At 40.1% G+C, this 24,966-nt stretch overlaps 1 protein-coding gene across 4 annotated transcripts; it reads right to left on the bottom strand.

Moving 5' to 3' along the window:
- Window positions 1-3,255: 3,255 nt before the first annotated feature.
- On the bottom strand, window positions 3,256-24,774 carry mybl2b (v-myb avian myeloblastosis viral oncogene homolog-like 2b). 4 transcript variants are annotated; one of them, XM_077202614.1, is made up of 15 exons: window positions 24,525-24,774; window positions 23,822-23,918; window positions 23,236-23,307; window positions 23,045-23,137; window positions 19,936-20,156; window positions 17,383-17,527; window positions 13,867-13,920; window positions 13,508-13,699; window positions 11,594-11,866; window positions 8,786-8,928; window positions 8,607-8,706; window positions 8,356-8,463; window positions 5,182-5,298; window positions 4,957-5,103; window positions 3,256-3,963 (listed from the first exon to the last, which is right to left on the bottom strand). In XM_077202614.1, the coding sequence occupies exons 1-15, from the start codon at window positions 24,542-24,544 to the stop codon at window positions 3,835-3,837; spliced, it is 1,911 nt and encodes a 636-aa protein (XP_077058729.1). In that variant the 5' UTR covers window positions 24,545-24,774; the 3' UTR covers window positions 3,256-3,834. The 4 variants fall into 4 exon arrangements, with proteins under 4 accessions (XP_077058729.1, XP_077058727.1, XP_077058730.1 ...); XM_077202612.1 differs by having other exon boundaries at window positions 4,957-5,298; window positions 24,525-24,760; XM_077202615.1 differs by lacking the exon at window positions 13,867-13,920 and having other exon boundaries at window positions 24,525-24,760.
- Between the last annotated feature and the right edge of the window lie 192 nt (window positions 24,775-24,966).

Here is a 24,966-nt window from a genome sequence, read left to right as displayed (position 1 = left end):
TTCAGGGAAAAGCGTTTAAATGTGTAATTTTTGTGATTAAAGATGATAAAATGATTGACTAGGGGGACTTTACAGTGAGATTTAGCATGAGAGTGGGAGCCTCTCACACCAAACATGTTAAAACAGATTTATTGTTTTTTGTTATAATGTATTGAGATGTATTTTTCTTTTATTTGTAAAAAATAATTCAGCATATTTAAATATGTGAAAGAGTCCATAAAAATTTACACAGACTGGATTCATGTGTATATCAGCTGCTTACATAAACATAAAATTGAGCCTTATTTTAGGATACAATAGTGATCCAAAACCTCTCCAGCTCATGAGCGCCACCTACTGGTTAAAGCAGAACGAACAGAGAAATGGTATTGGAGAATGAGGAATTGACTGGATGGTTGTGCTCATCACACTCCTGACTATAGAGAAATCAAACACAAGACTGATCTTCTGACAGTAACTTGCGGTTATCTTACCGACAGCAATTACAGACATGACAATTACAGAACTGTATGAATGTAGATTTCACAGCAGAGCCAGAGATGAACCCGTTAGTTCAGCAGTCTGTCATCTCCTCCAGTCTGTGTAAATTAGTCATCGTCTGTATTTCAATTCAGCAGGAATCTTTCTTGAAGCATGAACTACACGTGGAATTTAGCCTACATCATAAACCTGAGAAAAGCTCCTCAGACTTTCAGTTTTTTAACATGCCTAATTATAGTCACAATAGAATCAAAATTTTTTTTTTTTTATAGAATATTGCCATGTTTATTATAAATGATTTATTGGTGCACATCCTCATTATTGCTTTAAATTCATGTTCCTCATAATCTTGAATCACACATTCAAGACACATTCAAGGCCCGCCCACATTTGTACTGGTTCCAGAAGCCGTTTCACTCAGATATACATTACAATAGGGAAATAGTCCAGTCACTTTAAGCCAAAATGGGGGTCAACCTAGAACAAATTGCAACAGAAGCAAACTCAACTGATTTTGTATCCTCAATATGTCCTGAGTAAGGGGGGGAAAAAGCCCAGAAGAATCCCATTAGGGGGAAAGTTTCGAAAAAGACCCAAATCATGCATAATCTAATTACGTATGTGCTAATTTGCATAAATACCCAAACAGATCTAAAAATTGGGTATAGCAGGTGAAATGTCTTGTTGAATCTTTTTTTAATGTTAAGGTCTTAAGGTCTCTGAATGGAAACCATTTAGGCTACCCATGAACATTAATACACAGAGGCAGGAAGAAGTACTTTAGAAACCAGACTTTATTAATTATATTTGCAGAGATGGGGTTTGGGCTGGGTACGTGGGACTGTTTCTGGGGGAAGAACAGGATATAAGGGTAAGGAGAATGCAGAAGACAAAAGGTAGGTCAAATAAAAAGTGGCTGGATCAAAAAATCAAATTACGTACACAATGCAATGCACTTAATGCCCAAACCCCAACTCAGGACATATTGAGGATACAAAATCAGTTGAGTTTGCTTCTGTTGCAATTTGTTCAACCTTTTTTTATAAAATGACTGGACTAAAAAGGGCCATCTATTTCACGGTGACTAAATAAAACAGCGAGGTGTGCGCAATGAAAAGAGCAGATTTGACCGTTCAGTAACTACATTAATGGAGAAAAACGTATCCTCCCCAAACCCACTTAAACAATAAATACATATAAAACATTGCCTCTATGTAAAAACTACTGAAATGTCAGACAGGCTCAATTATATACATCTGAATTGACACTATACCGTCTCTTTTCCTCAGCATTTTAATGTCCTGAATATATTCTGAGTTACACTAATTCGGTTTCTTGCTTACAGCAGCAAATGCATTTAAAACATCAGTTTTATACAGTAGATGAAACTGCACTTCATCTCTGAGTTTGGGCTTCGAGGAATGCATGTGTGTGAGTGTGTTAAAGGGGTCATATAATGCCATTTTCATACAAGTTAATTTGATTCTTTAGGGTCTAAATGAAAAGTTTGTAATATACTTTAATTAAAAAATTTCGTTAGTATTGTAAGAAAACACTAATTTTACCTGGTCAAAAACAGCTCTGTTTTCAGCACGCCGTTTCAGTGCATATGCCTTTAAATGATAATGAGCTTCGCTCACTCCGCCCCTCTGTTCTGCGGGCGTTCATAACAGCGTTATGACCACACCACACGTGGAGTGTTTCCTTGACAACAGTTGAGGGTATAGGGAAAAAATGGCAGCGGGAGTCTCTGAGGAGGACACATCTGTGCAACCGTATCAGTTTGAACCGGAATCGGAACAAGATGACGGCCCGAAGAAGTTCGACAATTAAGGCTCGAACATGACGTTTCTGAATGGTTGGTTATTATATTAAAATATTATAAATAAAATTTTACACTTACTTTTTCTGAAGGTTCAGCAGGGAGACACGAATAGTTGGTAACGATTCTTTTTTCAGGAGCAGCTTCTTATCAAAATCAGCTTTATAAGTTACTTCCTTCGTTAATAAAGCAGTCTGGTGAGAAAAGATTTGCGAATCGCGCAAACATGAAAGCATTGACGTTGCTCGTGGGGAATATTCCCTTCGAAAACAAAACTCAGCCACTGTGTCTTCAGCGGATCGGATTTAGGAACCTCAAAATTACGGCTGTTTTCTTTATTACACCCAAGAACAGAACACCACAATCGCTTATTCTGCTCCAGCGTATCAACAATGACGGACTATGATGACTGACAGCCAGGGCGGGTTTGTGTTGAAACGCTGCTGTCAATCAACAATCGTGGGAGGGGCGTCCGATTTAGTGACGTCACAAAATCGAACGGCTCAATTTGAGGCAGGGGAAAACATATAAGGAGATTACAACAAAAACACTGGATAGATTTTTATCATTATATGATGGTTGTGTACAGGCACTGCCAACACACATTTCAGTACAATCAACTTGAAAAAGTGCATGTACCAATATATGACCCCTCTTAAATCAAAACACTGAGTGTAACATTTCCAATGTCTCTTGAAGAACTGGAGGTTTTCTTTGGTGAATGGCACAAAATATATACAATGTATTCTATGCAACTTACTTTTTTCAACACTTTCAAATGTGCTATACAAATTCATTTGACTTACAATACCCCTCAAAATGCAAATTTCAATATGGGTAACAGAGCGTCTACTATTTTAAAGGACGAGTACATTAGCTATTTCAGTTTTCCTGAAGTTTGGAGAAAGTGATGAATATGATAATTCCACAAAAATATACAGCGTCACCATAAAAACAGTCAACAGCTTATTTATTTTTCTTTCATCGCATCCAATATTCTACTTTTTTTAAAGAAAAAAAAAATTCTATACACATAGATTTAAGGCCTCACTTTGACCTTGTCGCATTACTTAACTCCTACAAGTTATTTTACAAGACGTATAGTATTTTCCAAACAGCAGGAAAAAACTGTCAACCTAATTCTTTTAATACACACACTGTACATCACATGAGTTCTAGGAGATGTAGTTATCCTTTCAGAAATGCAGAAAATGTCAACAGAATATAAAAAGATACTGAGATCCCTGAATATTTCCTAAGCTTGGCATGTTCGCCATTTAAAATTTTTCTGGAAAATGCACTTGTTTGATGCCACATCAATAACGGGTTGCCGATACATAAATAAAACGAAATAGCAACACACTTATTATACAGGGTTAAATGAAAATGCCAATAAGTCTTAGAAAACAGGACAAGAGCATTGTTAGCATTAAAGGGTTTTCTATTCTGGAACAGTAATTGGTTTCATATTCATCTACACAAATTGTCCACATTATGTTTTGTAAGGAATCTCAGAGAAGCTGCATAGGGACTCAGGAAAGTATGAGGGCTCGGTTTGGGGCGTGAGATGTTAAAGAGCGAAGGTATCGTCTGGCTTTCTCCGTCATGATCATCTGGTCTTTAGTCCGTCCACAGACAACAGTTTCCCAGGCTGGAGACATCTATTAGGAGAACAACAAATGATTAGCAGTGATAACATAATATAACACTTAAAGCGGTGGTACCATGCCCTTTTTTTAAAAGATGTAAAAAATAAGTCTCTGTTGTCCCCAGAGTGTGTATGTGAAGTTTCAGCTGAAAATACCCCACAGATAATTTTTTACAGCATGTTAAAATTGTCCCTTTTTGAGGGTCAGTAAATAAAAAACACGTCGTTTTGTGTCTGTCCCTTTAAATGCAAATGAGCTGCTGCTCCCGGCACAAAGGGCGGAGCTTCAAGAGCTTGTGTGTGTAGCTCTGATTACAATACACAGACAAGCTCTAGAATGTCAGAAAATGTTCTGGCTTTTATGTTCAAACCGGAGTCAGACAATGATGGAGAGACTCAAGAAGAAGTGAGAACATGTAGAGCAACAGGACGTTTCTTAATGGTTAGTTGATGAATTTATGTTGCTAATGTGGAGTTAACTATCTTCAATTAGCATATTCTGTCATGATAATCTATAAATCGCTGGTGTGGAACTGTTGTAAGATGCCTACAGAGGGACATGCAACTGCATTTGTGTTACAAATCACAAATGTGCTCGACTATAACAATTCTTCGTCTTCTTAACATGGACTGTGTGTTCCCGGGGGTGGTGTTTATGTAAATTTTAGGGTTGGTGATGTCACTAACCCGGGAGGAATGTCCCTACCAGCCAAATGTTGAAGTCCTTCAAACATGATTCCTTTAAAAGGCAAATCTCTCCCTTTGCTTTGAACTTTGACCGTTGTAACTTTGCAGATGTTGTTTATGCTCAAACAGCCACATTTCACACTAGCTAAAGTTAGAAAAGTGAAATCATAATCAACCACCCCTTTAACTGACGCAAAACAGAACAAACTAAACATACTAGCCGTGTTGTGATAGTCTTTAATGACTACATACTATTGCATGCATTATAATAACTGTAGTGTAAACATGCCCTGGCTCGGCCTGATCTAACATCACTCACAGGCAGTGGAGGAATCGTGTTCGGTGTTTGAGGTGCAGGTTTCGAGGGCGGCCCGCTCTCGTTCGGGTCGAGAATAAAGCCTTGATCCAGCAGGTTCTCCTCCTTCACAGCACACGAGTCGAGATGGAGCGACCGTGCGGTTTGATTCTGGAAATTCAACAAATCCTTCTTTAGAATATATTCAGTAACTGAGCAAATGCAAGCGTATCCGTCAGGTTTCTGCACCTTCTGATTAGTTCTGTCTGTGTGTTTGATCTGCTGCTTTCGTGCAGTGATACTCTCACTGCAGTCCATCACGTCTAGAGCCAGAGATTTACGCACTTTCTTCATGGGAGGCCGATACTGTAAAAAGGAGACAAAATCAATTCAATATAAAAAAGCAAAATGGCAAATAAACAAGTAATATTTGTTTTATTTATTTGGTTGGTTGGTTGTTTTAGGTGATCCATCAGGCTTTTGAGGAAGGTTTATTTCTTCATCTCTCAATCATCGTTGCATTATATGTTAGTGTAACTCGAACCCTAACCCAGAACTAGAGCTTTGATCATAAAACTAAGCATTTTAATATCCTCTCACTAAGACATAATATTGGCAGATATAGAGTGATGACTGATATTTATATGCAAGTAGTCTGCTATAAAGTTTTTAAAAATCTCATTGATTGACAAGCTATCAGAATTGTATTAAATTGAGGCGTATTTTTCTCAAGGTTGAGTAAAAGCCGGATGAATCAGTGTTTACCATTCACTACCTAGACTCCAGCAGCCCACCAGCCTAATCTGTCCCGCAGCAGTTTCATGATCAACCCAAAATATATTATATCATAATAACATAAAATGCCTTTATTGTTGTTGTTTTGTGCCATTGCTTTAGCAAAGTATCTGTGAAACTAACTACAATCATAAAAAAACAGATTTAAAGGGACATTGTGTAGGAATTTCTCCCATCTAGCGGTGAAAATGTATTTTGCATTCAAACGAATTGTGCTCTCCAGCGCCTCGCTTCTTAAAATGCGTGTTGCATCTACGGTAGCTGTTATGTACCAAAAAGCTATGATAGGATGTCTTCTAATAGCACTTGGTCGAAACGAACGAAAACGTGTTGGCCTAGTACTTTTTGTCCGTCTCTGCTATTATAGTTTTTCGAAATGGAAGCCTCCGTGGACCTACCCGTCACATGTATATAAAGATAATACATTCTTCGTTTACGAGGATAAGTCAGATCATTGGCAGAGATATTTGTACACCATTGAGGGCATATTTATGAATAAAAATATTGATTTTAGATAATAAAATAACTAAAAAACTACACATTGTCCCTTTAATAAAACAAGTATATAGTCTGTTTGCTCACACGATCCGCTCGTGATTCTGTGTTTTCCACGTCTCAGAACGGCTCAGTTCACAGTGAATGAATGAAGTGAACTCTTATCTCTGCACATGCTGGGAGTTTAGCGGGGACCCGTTACACATTACTTACAAACTTGCTTCATTTAACATTCCTCTAAAAAGTTGATTACAGCATTTCACTAGATTTGTAAGGAGATGCATATGTAAAACCGTTATCACAGAAACTGTAGTTTTCTGTCAAAATAAAAGCTCATCATTTGTCATTCAAGTGCAGAAATTAAAACAAAAAGTGTTGTAATTTCCCTACTGTAGTGTAAAATATGCTTAGGAAACAGGGTTGTACAGTGCCACATAGATGCTACGGAAAACCTTGTTCTGTGCGATTAATAAACTTACTACAGTAGCATGTGTGTATTCACTAATGCTCACAAGACACTTGGTCTTCTGTGCTCGACTGAGTGTTTGTGAGTATTACTTTTGTGCTCTTTTATACCAATCTTTCATTTGAGTCACGTGTCTAGTGTCTGTAAAACCGTATTTTTCCATCTTAAAAATATATCTAAATTACATCATATGCTCTCATTGACAAATGCGGAACAACTAGTTCATGCGTTCATGACATCAAGGCTAGATTATTGTAATGCTCTACTGGGTGGTTGCCCTGCACGCTTAATAAACAAACTACAGTTAGGTCAAAACGCAGCCGCTAGAGTTCTTACCAGAACCAGGAAGTACGACCATATTAGCCCGGTTCTGTCAACACTGCATTGGCTCCCTATTAAACATCGTATACATTCTAAAATATTGCTGATTACTTACAAAGCACTAAATGGTTTAGCTCCGCAGTACTTGAGCGAGCTCTTAACGCATTATAGTCCTTCACGTCTATTGCGATCTCAAAACTCCGGCCAGTTGATAATACCTAGAATATCTAAATCGACTGCTGGCGGTAGATCCTTTTCCTATTTAGCACCAAAACTTTGGAACAATCTTCCTAACATTGTCCGGGAAGCAGACACAGTCTGTCAGTTCAAAGCTAGACTAAAAACACATCTCTTTGACCTAGCATTCACATAACACTCTATAGACTTCTATAATTCAATATTAGGCTGCTTAGATTAGGTCAGCCGGAACTGGGAACACTTCCCTTAAATCCTGATGTACTCGTTACATCATAAGAAGAATGGCATCTATGCTAATTTTAGTGTCGTTGTTTATCCCGAGGTTTTCCCGCAGCCTGCCGGGTCCAGGCCGTTTCCAGATCTTAGGAAGGACTTTCGCCTGGACCCGATGACAATGCAGTGCTGAAGTGCCAACTAGCCTCTCCCTATGTAGGATCCCGATACCACTCTACAGATAAAGCGTTGTGGAATTTTTCGGTTCGCGTACCTACCCAAAGTGATAAGATAAAATAAAAATTCTGCATCAAAATTTATAGACAAGACAAGTAGTTTGTTTAGGCATGATTTGTAGGGAATTACAAACCTGCGCACATATATTCAAACGCACAAAACTATAGAATCAATTCTTAATGCTCATGTGAACGCCATCAGTGTCTATCACAGGTTCACGTTTAAAGTCTGTTTAGAGAGAACGGTGTCGTCTTAGCGGCCCCTAATTTAACAACAAATTATCATTTAGACGGAAGTGAATCAATCAAAACTAACTTTAGCTGGAAAAAACATTTTTCAAGAACCACTATAAAACCAAACCAATCTCTGTTACCTTAAATTATATGTTTATCTCTGTAAAGCTGCTTTGAAACAATCTACATTGTTAAAAGCGGTATATAAATGAGGATGACTTGACTTGTGCCTGTTTTTTGATTATCTTTATTTTCATTCTGTGAACGAGCGCAAGCGGGACATTAATTTTAGAAATTGTCCTTTTGTGGTCATGAAAAGAAAGAATTAGAACACCAGGATGAGTAAACGATGAATTATTATTTTAAGGTGAACTCTCTTTAAGAGATATATTAAGGGTGCAATGTAGCTTTATACAGTAATAATCTGGAAACTGCTTGTACATGACAGAATCTTTCCTCTCTTACCACTTGTTTGCGTTTATTCTCAGTAGGAGTTTCATCTTCTACGATCAACTCAATTCCAGCTTCACTGCGTAACACTTCTTTAAGGTCCTCCATATTTGGTGTCGGAGGCTTGAGAAAACCAAAGCAAAGACACAAAATAATATTTTTTTCATCTCAAAGCATCAAAACTAGGATGATCAACGTTCAGTGAACTGCATGTTAGAACAGGACAGATGACGTTTAAAAGCCTTCGGTTATAAGAAGTCTCTCACCAGTGGCCGCAAAGGGCCATATTTTTCCATGGCGTTTTTAAATGGAGTTGGCGTACGGGGCATCGTATCCAGATCAGATTTGTGATTTGGAGTGATGAACCTACAGGAGGAAAAAATAAAGGTTTAGTTGAACTCAAATGATCTGAATCAGCTCTATGTGAAGGAATGCTGGGACATACAGGGAGTTTTCCTTCTGTGTGAGTGGGGTTTTGTCCCGGTGCAGTGGCGTCGTGACCACAGCCTTCTGGTTGCACACCGGCGTGGACGTGAGAGAGGGATTCTCCAGGTCCAGCGTGTCCTGCTTCGTCCACATATTAAGGAACTGTGAAAACATTATGGTGATACTATTAAAATTAAAGGCTATTTTACGGTAAATAGATATGAAATGAGTTTAGACACTGCTTTGAATAAAAAAAAAAAGCCTTTCCCAGTGAGTTCACGTAGTGTAACAGCGCATCTGTGTTGTACGTCACACACATGATCAGCGTCGGCCAATAGTGAGGCTACGTGTGACGTACAACACAGAAACACTGCCCTATTACACTACGCAAACTCACTCGAGGCCCACAGAGAAGGAAATGAATAGTTGAAATAAAGTCATTATTTTAGTTATTTTTGCGCACAAAAAGTATTCTCGTCATTTGATAAACTTAAGATTGAGCCACTGTAGTCACTTGGACTATATTAACGATGTCTTTAATAACTTTTCGAGGCCGGCAAGTTTCAATCCTTTAGAAGCCTATGGAGGAGTGATCCAGCTCTCAGTTTTAATCAAAAATATCTTAATTCGTGTTCAGAAGATGAACGAAGGTCTTACGGGGTTGGAACAACATGAGGGAGAGTAAATACTGACAGAATTTACATTTTTTGGGTGAGCTAACCCTTTAACGTACATTGTCCCTTTTTTTAAAGGTGCCGTGTGTGATTTTAGCTGCATCTAGTGGTGAGGTTGTGAATTGCACTCAACAGAAGTTACGTTGGCCGACAGGAAATGTTGTCGTCGTCTGAGAAAGCAGAGAGTAGCAGTTAAACAATGATGTTTCTTTACAAAGATAAATTAAGAAATTAGGTTTACTTAATTATTTAGTAAAACGATATGTTATGCGAATATTATTGTTACTTGTTCATCATTGTGTCAGAGTTTTATTCGCTGACTATAGCAGCTTCTTTGCATGAAGAACATAGTGACGAAATGCGTTTGTCTGTTTAGAGCCACCGTAGAAAAATGTCGATGTAAGGAGACCCGGTGTGTGTAGAGAGAAATGTCTCATTCTAAGGTAATAAAAACATAATGGTTCATTATGCAAGGTCTTTATTCACCACTGAAAACATAGTTATGTATATGATATTGCATGTCTGTCAACAGATCCTCCTAAATATTAAACAATGCACCTCTAAATAAATAAATACTGATCCTTGATGATGATCTTGGTATAAATGCGTGCGATTCAGTGAAAGCGCAACTTGTAGAACGTGCAACTGCGCCACATATTAACTATGAACGTACAGAAACATGTTTTGTAGCACTTCATCCTGAAGTCAATGGGGTTTTTGAAGGGGTTTTTGTCAAACGGCTGAAATAAGATTGATTTGCATGTAATGGCACTGCATTACCTGTGAAGGCGAGAAAGCTCACATTTAGTCTAGAACTACAATAACCATCATGTTTACACACAACGCCTCTGCACATCGATTTGTGTCAACTTGGGGACAAGAGAGCTGTCAGTCAATAAATGGATAAAAGTAACTTGTGTTACTTCTTTGAAAAAGTAACTCAGATATTTTGTTGTAAATTTTAAAAGTAATGCGTTACCCTCAACACTGCATGAGGCTTAGGGGTATGTACCAAGACTGGTCTCATGGTTTGGTTACGATTGTCGTGTCCTCGATTCAGTTCAATTCGATATCACGATGCACTGCATCCTCAATTTTCAATTTTACTTCACATGTAAACAATTTTGTCAATAAATACAAGCAGTCAGACTCTGCCGGGCGTTAACAACTCGGGGTAAAACGGCTGACGGGGTTTATCAAGTTAGGGGTATTAGGCCTATTATGTGCGTGACATGAGCGCACACAGCGCTTGTCTTCTCCAGGTCGTGCTTAAAAGGTGTTCCAGGTTGTTCATAAAAGCAGAAATGTGCCCAGATGTAGGCATTTAAAGTAGTTGGAGCATTTTTAATTACTCGCACTCGCGTCTCGCCTCCTCTTCCAGTGTATGCTACCGTGACAAACCACATACTCGATGAATGACGTAAGAAAAGCGTCAGTACATTATAATCGGTTATGGTCTGTTACCGTTTCCAGATCTTAGGAAGGACTTTCGCCTGGACCCGATGACAAAACAGTGCTGAAGTGCCAACTAGCCTCTCCCTATGGAGGATCCCTATACCACTCTACAGATAAAGCGTTGTGGAATTTTTCGGTTCGCGTACCTACCCGATAAAGGTAAAATTAAATTAAATTCTGCATCAATAGACAAGACTAAAGACTGCATTTATAGACAAGACAAGTAGTTTGTTTAGGCATGATTTGTAAGGAATTACAAACCTGCGCACATATATTCAAACGCACAAAACTATAGAATCAATTCTTAATGCGCATGTGAACGCCATCAGCGTCTATCACAGGTTCACGTTTAAAGTCTGTTTAGAGAGAACGGTGTCGTCTTAGCGGCCCCTAATTTAAGAACAAATTATCATTTAGACGAATGATGATTGATTTAGAAGTGAATCAATCAAAACTAACTTTAGCTGGAAAAAACATTATTCAAGAACCACTATAAAACCAAACCAATCTCTGTTACCTTAAATTATATGTTTATCTCTGTAAAGCTGCTTTGAAACAATCTACATCGTTAAAAGCGCTATATAAATGAGGATGACTTGACTTGACTACTGAACCGATACCGCATCGTCCTCGTCTGAAACGATTAATTTCGACACCGCTAATAAGACTACTGATCCTTGAAGGTGCGCTGGCAGGACCTGTGAAGGGGAGAAGGGCAGGATCTTGACGGGAGTGTTCTTCGGGGTCATGGAGTCGTTGGGGTCGGGGGAGAGGGCGATGCGCCGGCGGCTGCGGCGGCTCAGGATAGATGGAGGTGTCGCTCCGCCGTGGGAGATGGGGATGAGCTCTCCTTTACTGCTCTTGCTGAGCTCCTGTAGAGCACTTCCCTCCAGACGAAACTGAAGAAGCTCTGAGCTCTGGCTCTCCTCCGGCAGCTCGAAGTCTGACATCGTACACCAGCCCTCCAGATCCTGCGGAGACAAACCATCATTACTGCTCAGACTACACTCGTTCAGGCCGGCAGATCTACTCAAGGGATGTGCTGGGATTTTTAATTATACGTCGCTGGAGAGAGCTTGCATTTAAAGCTGATGAAATGCACACTCGCTACGCACACTTGATGTTGCCTCAAACTCACACACTGCAGTCAAAACAGTTCCTCCGTTTACATGGAACAAACGCAATTAGGGCTGTCAAAATGGCTGAAAAAATATATTCAAATGTTATACTTAAATTCTACTTGTATTCAAATTTTAATTTAAAAAGCATAATTTCAGTTAGAGGGAAAAAAGCTTTTTGGCACGTCTCCTGCGGCCACAAGAGGGCGCAATGAGCAAAACATTAATGCACTGCAATAGATTGTTCAAAAGAAAATTTGGCTAATATATTAAAGCCGATAAATAATGGATTACTTTCGGGTGGTTTTGAACTGCTTGAAATATGATTGGAATCACTTCAAAAAGGAAAATGTGCAGCGCAAGTCTGTCATATAGACTACCTAAAATTATATTGAGAACATCATTATAATTGTGTGCTGGGGACGTGGCTTTAATGGTGAGAATTCTGTTTTTGTAATATAAAATTTAGATTCAGATTTATCTGCCAATATATCGGTTTCAAATATAGAATATATAGAAGAATTATCAAATATAAGAATTATCGGTTATTGGTATCGGCCAAAATTTTCATATCGGTGCATTCCTATCATAAATCAAATACAATTTAGTAAATTGCATAAACAATTATGGACAAAACAGCATCATGTATTTATGCATTCTAATTCCAGAATTATTTATGCATTTTTGTCCTGATACTAACCGACTAATAAAATGTTGGTCGACCAAACCTCTTCTAGTCGGCTAACAGTTAGTAATGGTTTTGTTTGAAAAACTAAATTCAAATTTTATACTTAAATACTACTAAAAGGCAGAATTTTCAGAAGGAAAAAAAGCTTTTTGGCTCGTCTCCTGCGGCCACAAGAGGGCGCACTGAGCAAAACACTAATGCACTGCAATACATTGTCCATTCACAGCAATGAAATAACATGACTGTCCGTAAAAAAAAAAAAGTGCATAACTTTTAGACTAATGTTCATAAATCCAATACAATATTGTAAATTGCAGAAACAATTATGAACAAAACAGCATAATATATTTATGCATTCGACTAACAAAAAAATTAAAACGCAACATCGCATCTCTTGAGCCTGAAGCACACCTAAAATTCAAATGCACCATTATTATAATGACAATATTTGTCGAATTTATAATAAAAATCCACGTTCTAATGCAATAAAACGTGGATTTTTATTATAAATTCGACAAATATTGTCATTTTTATTTGACAGCCCTAAAGCACAATTAGTGACGTTTCAAAAACATATAACGCATGTTTGTGAATAAATAAGGTTATTTATTAGTTATTTGGGTAGTTTCCTCTGAGCCAGTCATAACACTTTGTCTCTTGTCAAAGTCTCTCAGATCTTTATTCCTGCGCGTTTGCTGACCATCTAATCGACCCAGATCTTAATCTGTGGCCTGGATAGGAGAGGATCAATGATAAGTGCTCATAATGTTTCGACTGCTATACTGATGTAGTTTTAGTGTTCTCACCCCGTCCATCAGCTCCATCACCTCCTTTAGTGTCGGGGCGGCTGATGGAGAGAGGAACCCAGAGCTGTCCATCACCCAGGTGGACACGTTCGAGTCTCCAGCTTCACTTTTAGGGGTTGTGGGAGCTTTCGGTGTCTTGGGAGAAGCAGTTTTCTGTGGAGCAGCGATGACTTTCTCATGTGCTTCAGGATCCTGTACATTAACAAGTGTGGAAGTGTTAAATGAAGGCACAGTCATTTTTAAACACAGAACCAGTTCTTAACAGGATATGAGAAACACGCCTACAACTGACTTTGTCTGATATAATTACTATAATATTAGACTTTGTATTTAAAACCAGAAGGTTTTCATGTTCATGCCTGCTTTAAGACTTGGCCTGGTAGTCCCTCACTGGCTCCATCAAAGGAAAAGTCCTACAAAACACAAATCATCAGCATTAATCGGAAAACATTCTCAACTGCTTATAATCTGCACTCAAAAAACACAGCTGAAAGTTAGGGCCCTATGAAATACTTTTTATTTAAAAAATTTTTTTTTTTTTTTTACAAACTCCTTTAAAATATATATTTTTTGGACTCCCACTTGAATAGTAAATATAATTTTAGTATTTCAAAAAGCATGTCTAATTAATTGAAATAATCAAGCATACAATTTAACAATAATTTATCATAAAAAATTATTGTTAAATTGTATGCTTCATTATTTCAATTATTATGTTAACAAATTACATGTTTAGGGCACTATGAAATATTCCATTTTATTTTCAACCAGATTTTGTGTTTTCTGATTTAAGTTTTCTGGATTCTGTATTAATGGTTTAATTACATTTTAATGATCAATGATTTAACAATCAATTCTATGATATATATATATATATATATATATATATATATATATATATATATATATATATATATATATATATATATATATATATATATATATATATATTAGAGGTGGGCATAGATTAATTTTTTTAATCTAGATTAAAATGGCTCATTTGAATTCTGCCGAAGGCATTCAGAATATGTGTGCTACCCAAATAATGACAAAGTAAGTCTTTGAGAATCGTTCGCCTCGCGTAGGGATGTGAATTTCTGCTAAAAATGCCATTCGACAATAGAGGAGCAAAAAAAAAACGCACACTCACAATGACAGACAGGGAGGCCAATTTCATCTTTAGCGATTTGTCATCAAACAAACTGTTTATTAATTGAACAAGTAACATGTTTTCGTCGTTTTTTTCTTAACATAGTAGGCTAATTGGTTAGGGTACCCAACCAATACTCGACTCACAGTACCCTCGTTAGGGCTCGATTCACAGTACCCGCGTTAGGGCTCGACTCACAGTACATGCGTTAGGGCTCGATTCACAGTACCCGCGTTAGGGCTCGACTCACAGTACATGCGTTAGGGCTCGACTCACCGTACCCGCGTTAGGGCTCGACTGACCGTACCCGCGTTAGGGCTCGACTGACCGTACCCGCGTTAGGGCTCGACTGACCGTACATGCGTTAGGGCTCGATTCACAGTACCCGCGTTAGGGCTCGACTCACAGTACATGCGTTAGGGCTCGACTCACAGTACCCGCGTTAGGGCTCGACTGACAGTACCCGCGTTAGGGCTCGACTGACAGTACCCGCGTTAGGGCTCGACTGACAGTACCCTCGTTAGGGCTCGACTGACAGTACCCTCGTTAGGGCTCGACTGACAGTACCCTCGTTAGGGCTCGACTGACAGTACCCTCGTTAGGGCTCGACTGACAGTACATGCGTTAGGGCTCGACTGACAGTAACTGCGTTAGGGCTCGACTCACAGTACCCGCGTTAGGGCTCGACTGACAGTACCCGCGTTAGGGCTCGACTGACAGTACCCTCGTTAGGGCTCGACTGACAGTACCCTCGTTAGGGCTCGACTGACAGTACCCTCGTTAGGGCTCGACTGACAGTACCCTCGTTAGGGCTCGACTGACAGTACATGCGTTAGGGCTCGACTGACAGTACCCGCGTTAGGGCTCGACTGACAGTAACTGCGTTAGGGCTCGACTGACAGTAACTGCGTCAGGGCTCGACTGACAGTACATGCGTTAGGGCTCGACTGACAGTACCCGCGTTAGGGCTCGACTGACAGTAACTGCGTTAGGGCTCGACTGACAGTAACTGCGTTAGGGCTCGACTGACAGTAACTGCGTTAGGGCTCGACTGACAGTAACCGCGTTAGGGCTCGACTGACAGTAACCGCGTTAGGGCTCGACTGACAGTAACCTCGTCAGGGCTCGACTGACAGTAACCTCGTCAGGGCTCGACTGACAGTAACTAGGTTAGGGCTCGACTGACAGTAACCGCGTTAGGGCTCGACTGACAGTAACCGCGTTAGGGCTCGACTGACAGTAACTGCGTTAGGGCTCGACTGACAGTAACTGCGTTAGGGCTCGACTGACAGTAACTGCGTTAGGGCTCGACTGACAGTAACTGCGTTAGGGCTCGACTGACAGTAACCGCGTTAGGGCTCGACTGACAGTAACCTCGTCAGGGCTCGACTGACAGTAACCTCGTCAGGGCTCGACTGACAGTAACTAGGTTAGGGCTCGACTGACAGTAACCGCGTTAGGGCTCGACTGACAGTAACCGCGTTAGGGCTCGACTGACAGTAACTGCGTTAGGGCTCGACTGACAGTAACTGCGTTAGGGCTCGACTGACAGTAACTGCGTTAGGGCTCGACTGACAGTAACTAGGTTAGGGCTCGACTGACAGTAACTGCGTCAGGGCTCGACTGACAGTAACTGCGTTAGGGCTCGACTGACAGTAACTGCGTTAGGGCTCGACTGACAGTAACTGCGTTAGGGCTCGACTGACAGTAACTGCGTTAGGGCTCGACTGACAGTAACTGCGTTAGGGCTCGACTGACAGTAACTGCGTTAGGGCTCGACTGACAGTAACTGCGTTAGGGCTCGACTGACAGTAACTGCGTTAGGGCTCGACTGACAGTAACTGCGTTAGGGCTCGACTGACAGTAACTGCGTTAGGGCTCGACTGACAGTAACTGCGTTAGGGCTCGACTGACAGTAACCTCGTCAGGGCTCGACTGACAGTAACTGCGTTAGGGCTCGACTGACAGTAACTGCGTTAGGGCTCGACTGACAGTAACTGCGTTAGGGCTCGACTGACAGTAACTGCGTTAGGGCTCGACTGACAGTAACTGCGTTAGGGCTCGACTGACAGTAACTGCGTTAGGGCTCGACTGACAGTAACTGCGTTAGGGCTCGACTGACAGTAACCTCGTCAGGGCTCGACTGACAGTAACTGCGTTAGGGCTCGACTGACAGTAACTGCGTTAGGGCTCGACTGACAGTAACTGCGTTAGGGCTCGACTGACAGTAACTGCGTTAGGGCTCGACTGACAGTAACTGCGTTAGGGCTCGACTGACAGTAACTGCGTTAGGGCTCGACTGACAGTAACTGCGTTAGGGCTCGACTGACAGTAACTGCGTTAGGGCTCGACTGACAGTAACCTCGTCAGGGCTCGACTGACAGTAACTGCGTTAGGGCTCGACTGACAGTAACTGCGTTAGGGCTCGACTGACAGTAACTGCGTTAGGGCTCGACTGACAGTAACTGCGTTAGGGCTCGACTGACAGTAACTGCGTCAGGGCTCGACTGACAGTAACTGCGTCAGGGCTCGACTGACAGTAACTGCGTTAGGGCTCGACTGACAGTAACTGCGTTAGGGCTCGACTGACAGTAACTGCGTTAGGGCTCGACTGACAGTAACTGCGTTAGGGCTCGACTGACAGTAACTGCGTTAGGGCTCGACTGACAGTAACTGCGTTAGGGCTCGACTGACAGTAACTGCGTCAGGGCTCGACTGACAGTACCTGCTGCTGACTGGTCTCCTCAGACGCCGGCTCCTCTTCGGTCTGCTGGAGAGCCTGAAGCGCGGGGTCCACACCGCTGTAATAACCCGTCTCCACCTTACGCTTGATGGTGGAGTTCCAGTGGTTTTTCACAGCATTGTCTGTTCTGAAAGAAAAAACCCCGCAAACATCTACTCAACTTCACATCATCCAGACATCCATCAACTCCCACACCTCTCATTTTCAGCGAGAAAAAGGCCTTTTAGAACAACTGCAAAAACATCCACCTTCAGGCCAGTGATCTTTATCAAGTTAACAAGAATAACTTTTTAGTATTGTAAATAAGATTTCAAGATGAACACTTACTGGACTGAAGCAACTTGGCTTACTTGATTATTCATGGTCATGGTCACATTTGAACATGAAAAATCATGTATGAGTCTCAAAAATGATCATCAGGCTTTTTGAGGAAGGTTTATTTGTTCATTTCTTAATCATCATTGCATCATGTTTTAAAACTACAGAGCTTAATAGTAAAATTATATTTAAATGCTTTGTTTTATGAAGACATTACTGGCTGATATAGAGTGACGACTGATATTGATATGCAGCTTATATTAGTCTGTTATAAAGATCTCATTGATTTACATTACAAGAATCAATTTCATCTCACTTTTTGTCAAAATAAATATCAGCATCTGCACAAACTGCATATTTATGCTCAGTTTGGGCATCTGAATAAACGGAGGCGTCTCATATTCCTACTATATCAAACAGACTATATGAGCCATAAAACCCTGATGATTAAAAATAAAAGAAAAAAAGCCTTAAGATGATCAAATATGATACTCAACAAAAAACACACAAACTGTTCCTTTTAAAATAATTAGTTTTTCCTGACTATTAATTATTATTTCATTAACTATTATTATTATTACTTCATTAAATTAGTTAATATATTAAAGTCAAGTCACCTTTATTTATATAGCGCTTTTTACAGTAGAGATTATTTTAAAGCAGCTTTACAGAGATAACAGGAAAATAATGTTTCCAGAAGAAAATAGCAACACCAGGTAACTTTTGCTCTCGGGGTCCCCCTACAGTTGGGAAACAGTATTGTCCTCTACTACTGTCGTAAACTCTGTCATCGTGCATTTGTTGACAACCATGATAGCCCTGAACACTGTAGGAGGAGGTCACATGCAGGTGTTCTGCTTGCGTCGCGTGTGAAATGTCTTCATCCCAGGTACAGTGGCATATATTTCAGCATGTCATATGAATATAATTTCATGGGTTTTATTTTTTTTCTAACGACAAATGATCGCGATGATCACGTTTACAACCCAGTGTCATTATAGTAGCCTAGTCTATTGGTTACCGTTTAGCTGAATCTATATGATACTTCAATGCAATGTTTGAGTGGTAGATAGTAACCATATATCGTCAATATTATAATATCAAGCTACCATAAATAAATCTGCAAATTTTACAAATCGATTTGCATTATAGCTTGAGGCAAGACAAATAATCATTACCTGATTCATGAAGATAAACGGAGGATAAGATAGCTTCCATAACATAGTCAGGCAGACAAAAAAACACCCCAGACTACGGGGTGTCATTGGTTGTTGCGTTAAATGTTACCCAGATACAATAGTGCTATTTTCTGATTGGCTAACAACACCAGACGAACAACACCAGACGAGACGCGCTTGAATTCATGCCTGTTCCACAGTGAGAGCGGCGCGGCCAGAGTTTTGGGCGCTGCGGCATATTAAATATATTACAAATAGTTTTTCAGCGTGAGAAATACAATGTGTGGCGGGAGAGTGTGACAAAAGACCGAAATGAGTGACTGTCACGCTCAATCCGTGACACTTGACAGCCCTGCGATTTTAATGAAGTGGGGGTGGTGGTGGAAGTGACGTATATGCCGTAAAGCAGTCGAGTTTTGTAGTTCTCTTTGTTCGCCGGTTACTACCCGAAACCCGAAGTTTAAAAGTACGATTAAAAATGCTACAGACCCCGTCAGGCTATGGCAGACGTGTCATTCAACCTATTGTAAGTCGATGTACCATCACAAGAGACTTGGAAATATATTAAGAATGTTGAAAAGTTACCTGGTGTTACTTTAAGTAAGTTCAGTGATGGTTCATTTTTGTTTTAAAAAAGTTATTAATTTAGTTAATTTATATATATAGCCGCTCTGGAGTAAACAGTGATGTCATCGTCCAGATCAGCTCAGTTCTCATATAATGCTGTCAATGCAGGAGATCAATAATATTATTGAATATTAAATGTTAAATTTAATGCCCCCAACTAAGCAAGCCAAGCCAATGGCAACAAAGGTGGAAAAGGCGATAGAGTATAGAAGTGAAAGTTTTGTTTTATGATTGTAGTAAGGTATAGATTGATGCGAGGACTGAATGTGGTTGATGCTATTGTAACAAATGTAATTTCCTGAGAAAGATATACAAAGTATACAACAATTTCATGTCAAGTTTTACAGGGTTATAAGCCTGTTTATGGGGTTTTGAAGGCGATTATGAAAGTAGATTGTTTCGCAGATCTCACCGTCCAGGCAGCAGTTTGGCGATCTCGGCCCAGCGGTTTCCTAGCATGCAGTGCGCCTTGTAGATGATGAGATCCTCGTCTGGGGTCCAGGAGGACTTCTTGACGTCAGGATTGAGGTGGTTGTGCCAGCGTTCCCGGCACTGCTTTCCCAGACGCCCCTTCAGGTGCTTGGCCACCATAGCCCATTGCTTGTTCCCGTACTTTTTCACCAGCTCAATCACCTAAACACACAAGACATTCCAGCAAGTCTTCACACACACATTTCTACAGCTACTCTGATGGGTCAGGATTACTGTGTGGATTTTAATTTCTATGACAAGCAGTGATCTATAAAGTGCCCCTATTATGCTTTTTTTTATTATTCCCTTTCATGTGGTGTGTAATAGAGCTGTTTGTGTTTGTAAAAGATCTGCAAAGTTTCAAATTGCAGATAAATTGAGTTTTTGTCTTTCAAAAGAAGGAAGTGATTCTGAACCGAAACGAGTCGTCAGTAATTCCAGTCTCAGTCCCTGCTGAATCTCAGTTGGTTTGTAACAGATTTGCATTATGTCAGTCTATGTTCCTCATTGGCTGCCATGAACAACATCTACTTTGACCCTCAAACACTGTAGTTTATCTGAGACTGGAAGAGTTTGGTTCGTGTTGTTCATGTGGAGAAGACGCTGTTTTCTGCTGACAAAGCAAATCCACTTTGATGAGATTGATACGGTAAAACCGACGCCATCGTTACTGTTCGTATCACTGACTATCAAGAGCTGAGGAAGATCAATTAGCATATCTAAAATTACTGACACATTTGACCAATCACAACAGACTGGGCCATCTGACCAATCAGAGCAGAGCAGCTCTCAGAGAGGCGGGGTTTAGAGAGACTGAATCCTTGATCGAACCGTTTCAGACACTGAGAGAAAAGAGCTGATGCTGCAATGGATATTATGAGAAAAGTGTTTTTGACCTGTGATGCATGTAACCTGTTAGAGCTGCACAATTCTGGGAAAATTGAGAAACTTTATAATTTTTTTCCATGATTCTCCCACGATTCTGAAGAACAAAAACATCAGACAACGACACAAAATAACATGCAAACTAGAAGCTCTGACAAATAGGGCATTGCATTACTCTATTTAAAAGATATATTAATGTAAACAAAATAAAAAATAATTGGAATGGTGTCAATGACTATGTTTACATGCAGCCAATTTTCAGGTTATGGTCAGGTTAAGGTCACTATTCGGGTTTCTGAAACATTAGGAATAACCCGTTTACATGCGTGAGCAGAGAGTTAATCCTGTATACATGGAATTGCAATATCCCGATGTAAACGCGATGCACTTTCCGACTTCTTCCTGTATCCAAAGACAACAGCAGCAGCAGCAGCACGCGGATAATGAATAGTTCGGGGCAGATAGCGATCGCCTTTGTTTGCGCTTTGGTGCTGGTACTGACCTCGCTCCAAATGTATGCTGTGCTGCGTCTCGCCATGTTTACTGCCGGTATACTGCACGCGGGTTTTTGTATGCGCCGAGAAGTTCCTCTACTCAAAAGACCAAGATTTCTTGCGAATAAGACATGCGCAGAACACAAATCATTATGGGGATATGCCGATACGCATTTACATGAACAAAAATTCGGGTAGAGAAGGGGTACCCCAGGTATCATATCCGGGTTTTTAAAATCCGGGATATGAGCATATTCGGGTTTTTTCCGGTGTTTACATGGCCATGCGTAACCGGGTTATTGCTAATATTCTAGTTTTGAAAGGGTTATTGGCTGCATGTAAACGTAGTCAATGTCTCATTCATCAAGACTCGTAGAATCGTGCCAGCGTGAGCATCCGGAGTGTGTGTGGCACGAGTCTACGTCAGCCGGCTCTGAACGCTTCTCTGCATTTATTCATGAGAATGAACTCTTAACCCAATCAAACGCGCACAACAGCGGTTTCTGCGCGGAACGCAGCGATGAGTTTAACAACACTCGCAATGCGGATCATAAACAGACCGGAGCGAGCACGTTTCAAGTTTTTATGGACATATTTCATATACTCTAGTGCTCCAAACATGAACTAGCAGCGTGCATGCGCACCTGTCTTCATCACGTCTTCTTCAGAGGAAATGTGTGCAAATAAGGACACTGACATACGAGGAGTTATTCTGATACACAGAACACAATGATGTAGACTGAAAATTTAAAGAAAAATTGACCAAAAATGTTTCTGTTTAACTTGGTGTGTCGTTCAGAGAGTGCAGTGCTCGTGAATGTAATGAAAATATTATTAGCGTTTCTCCCTCGTTCTTGAAAATTTCTTGTTATATAGGGTTAGATTTTTAAAACGCATCCAGGTGTCTTCGACTGGTTGTGTTTTTGTCTGTCTGTGGTCATTTTTAATATTCATGTGTCAGTATGAGGAGTGTGTTGCTGGTCTGTGTTTGATTGATTGTTGTCTCACCCTTTCCCACTGTTCCATAGCTTTACACGGCCATTTCTTGAGACCTTTTCAACTCATAGGTGTGAACGACCAGGCTAAAACAGGGGGGGGGGGGGGGGGGGGGGGGGGGGTCCTGACACTTTAATTCCTATGGAAATTGAGCTTTACGTTCACGTGCGAATGAGCAGCTCAACTTCCGCTCAACTTCCAAAGGAATGATCTGAAAACCTGTGGACACCCGTCATTCATTAACATGGACCGTGGCAAAATACACACTCTTCCTTAAGGAATAAGATGGCGTGGGTGCTTGAATCAAGATCGCAATCTTTCAACGATTAATCATGCAGCTCTAAAACCTGTTGTAAAACATACTGTATACTACAGAAATTCTCATGACATAACATTCAGACTTTTCCAAACTTGTAAATCACATTTTTAAACCCCAAATTTAATTACATTTCGGTCATTTTGACCAGGAGAGGATTTTATTTTCATGAAAAATCTAGTTTAAGTTATTGCATTGGACTAAAACTTAAAGTCTTTGCACACACAGAAAAAGAACTTCGTAAAACAAACTTTTTGCACCTTGTTACACTTGATGTTCCTGGTCAAAAATGATGACCTACAAAAGAAAATTGCTCATAAATCATTTGCCAAATAATGGACTTTTTGCTGAAAACACACCTTCTCATCCTCCTCTTTGGTCCAGGGTCCTTTGACAAGATCAGGGTCTAAAACTTTGAACCAGCGATGCTGACACTGATGCTCCGATCGGCTCTTTATATTAAAGAAATGGACACATTAACATTGAGATCTTAATGTGGAGACACAAACAACGAAGAGGAATCTCTCATCATAGAGGTGAACATACTTACAGGTAGAAAGCCTGCAATGTATTTCCAATCATTTGGTCCAGCGTTCAGAACCAGTTTTCGCAGCTTATCATCCTGAAAAAAAATCAAACGCAATAAAAGCATATACCATGTTATATTTTTGACAACAATCATTTTGATTGAAGCTGGATAACATGCATTTATTCTCTCATCAGATCAATTTTGTCCATCCACTTAAAGTACAAAACCAAAAACAAGAATCTACATGATTCAAGCAGTTTAAGCATTTAAATATCATCTTGCAGACATATTGGAAGATAAAGAGTGACAAGTGATATTTATATGCACAAGTAGTCTGTTACACTGATAAAAAACTCCTAGTATTCTGTAGACTTTTTAATCACATATAAAATTGTGTTTGAGCTTCCGTTTATCATATTTGATCAGGGTTTATGGGTGTAAACATTAGTCTGGTGGATTTGGAAGAATATGAAGGCGAGGGTTTTTTTGTACTGATTCTTGATTGTTATGAATAATCTCATCTTTTGGTGATGTATAATGTTACAAAGATTTCAGCAATAAAAGACCTTCAACCCAAGCCATGCCTGTGTTTATATGAGCACGGTACCTCCTCCTGGGTCCACTTCACTTTCACCTTCCCACAATCCTTCTGATCAGCAACATCAGAGTCTGTGTCCTGACACATGGCCTCTTCCTCATCCTCACTGTACACACACACACACACACACACACACACGTTAAGGGTTGGGAAAACAGCACTATCCACAGATCAGCAAACACTGGCGACACTGTGTTGAGATACACTGACACCTTTAGACAGGGAAGTGTGTTTACATCTCGACTTGTGTTTGTTTGCCAGAAAACGCTCATCAAAACTAAATGAAAATCTCAGCATCATGTTTAACTATAGCAGTGAACATAAAAACACGTTCAGGGCTCTCGAATATTGCAAATGTAAAGGATCACCTTCAGATCAAGTTACTCTCAATCTAATTCTCAATGCATATGTCAGTTTTTATCAAAAATTACACATTGCAGTAGTTTGGGTTACTCACTGACACTGAAAACACAGTAAACTAAAACTCGTCGATATAACGCTGAAGTCTAACGTTAACTTAGCGAGTGTTTCAGCTCTTTGTGCTCTTATATTAGGCGGGCTCAACATTGCATTCACAAACCTCATGTCAACATTCTCTACAAGCTCAATCATTATGTCGAATGCATATTTCGTGCTCATTTTCTTGCACTATATTAAATTCTACTACACCATCATATAAAGCATACGAGAATAATACACTTTGTGTACTTACCCGCGCGCCCACCACGACATGTCTCTAATGTTTTATAAAAATGGTCCAATGAAACAGATCTTTACGAGGACACAGTGCGTACAGCATACAATCCCCAAAACATCTATGATGTTAATGAGATGGTCGATCAAATACAGTAAGAGCTTTCATTAAATAGCGCGCAGCAACTCCCCAGCTGAACATCTACTGCGCGCCCAAGTTTCTATCTCGCGCTTCTTTTTCTCAGCCATTCCAGCGAGCGAGTGACGTCAGCGAACACACGCTGCGCGCGCAGCTTCATGAACACTGGACGTAGTGCGTGCGCGCTCGGAAACACATGTACGCGCTTCTCTAAATAAATAAAATATATATTTTTATGTTTGATGTCGTACTGTCACACCAAAGCGATCCAATGTATTTTAAAATGACCAAAATATGTCAGAAAATTATATGTATTTGTTTT

This window comes from Siphateles boraxobius, unplaced genomic scaffold (genome assembly GCF_051911475.1).
Source record: "Siphateles boraxobius isolate OS27281-9 unplaced genomic scaffold, OSU_SipBor_1 5, whole genome shotgun sequence".
NCBI lineage: Eukaryota > Metazoa > Chordata > Actinopteri > Cypriniformes > Leuciscidae > Siphateles > Siphateles boraxobius.
This window is presented reverse-complemented; position numbering and strand designations above follow the sequence as displayed.

What these genes read in the sequence shown, in the direction of transcription:
- mybl2b (XM_077202612.1), bottom strand. Translation starts at nt 24,544, where the DNA reads ATGTCGTGGTGGGCGCGCGG. An exon ending in ACATTGCAGGCTTTCTACCT is followed by an intron (nt 23,138 to 23,235) that starts GTAAGTATGTTC and finishes TTTAATATAAAG; the next exon opens with AGCCGATCGGAGCATCAGTG. An exon ending in TGATGGAGCTGATGGACGGG is followed by an intron (nt 11,867 to 13,507) that starts GTGAGAACACTA and finishes TTGTCTCCGCAG; the next exon opens with GATCTGGAGGGCTGGTGTAC.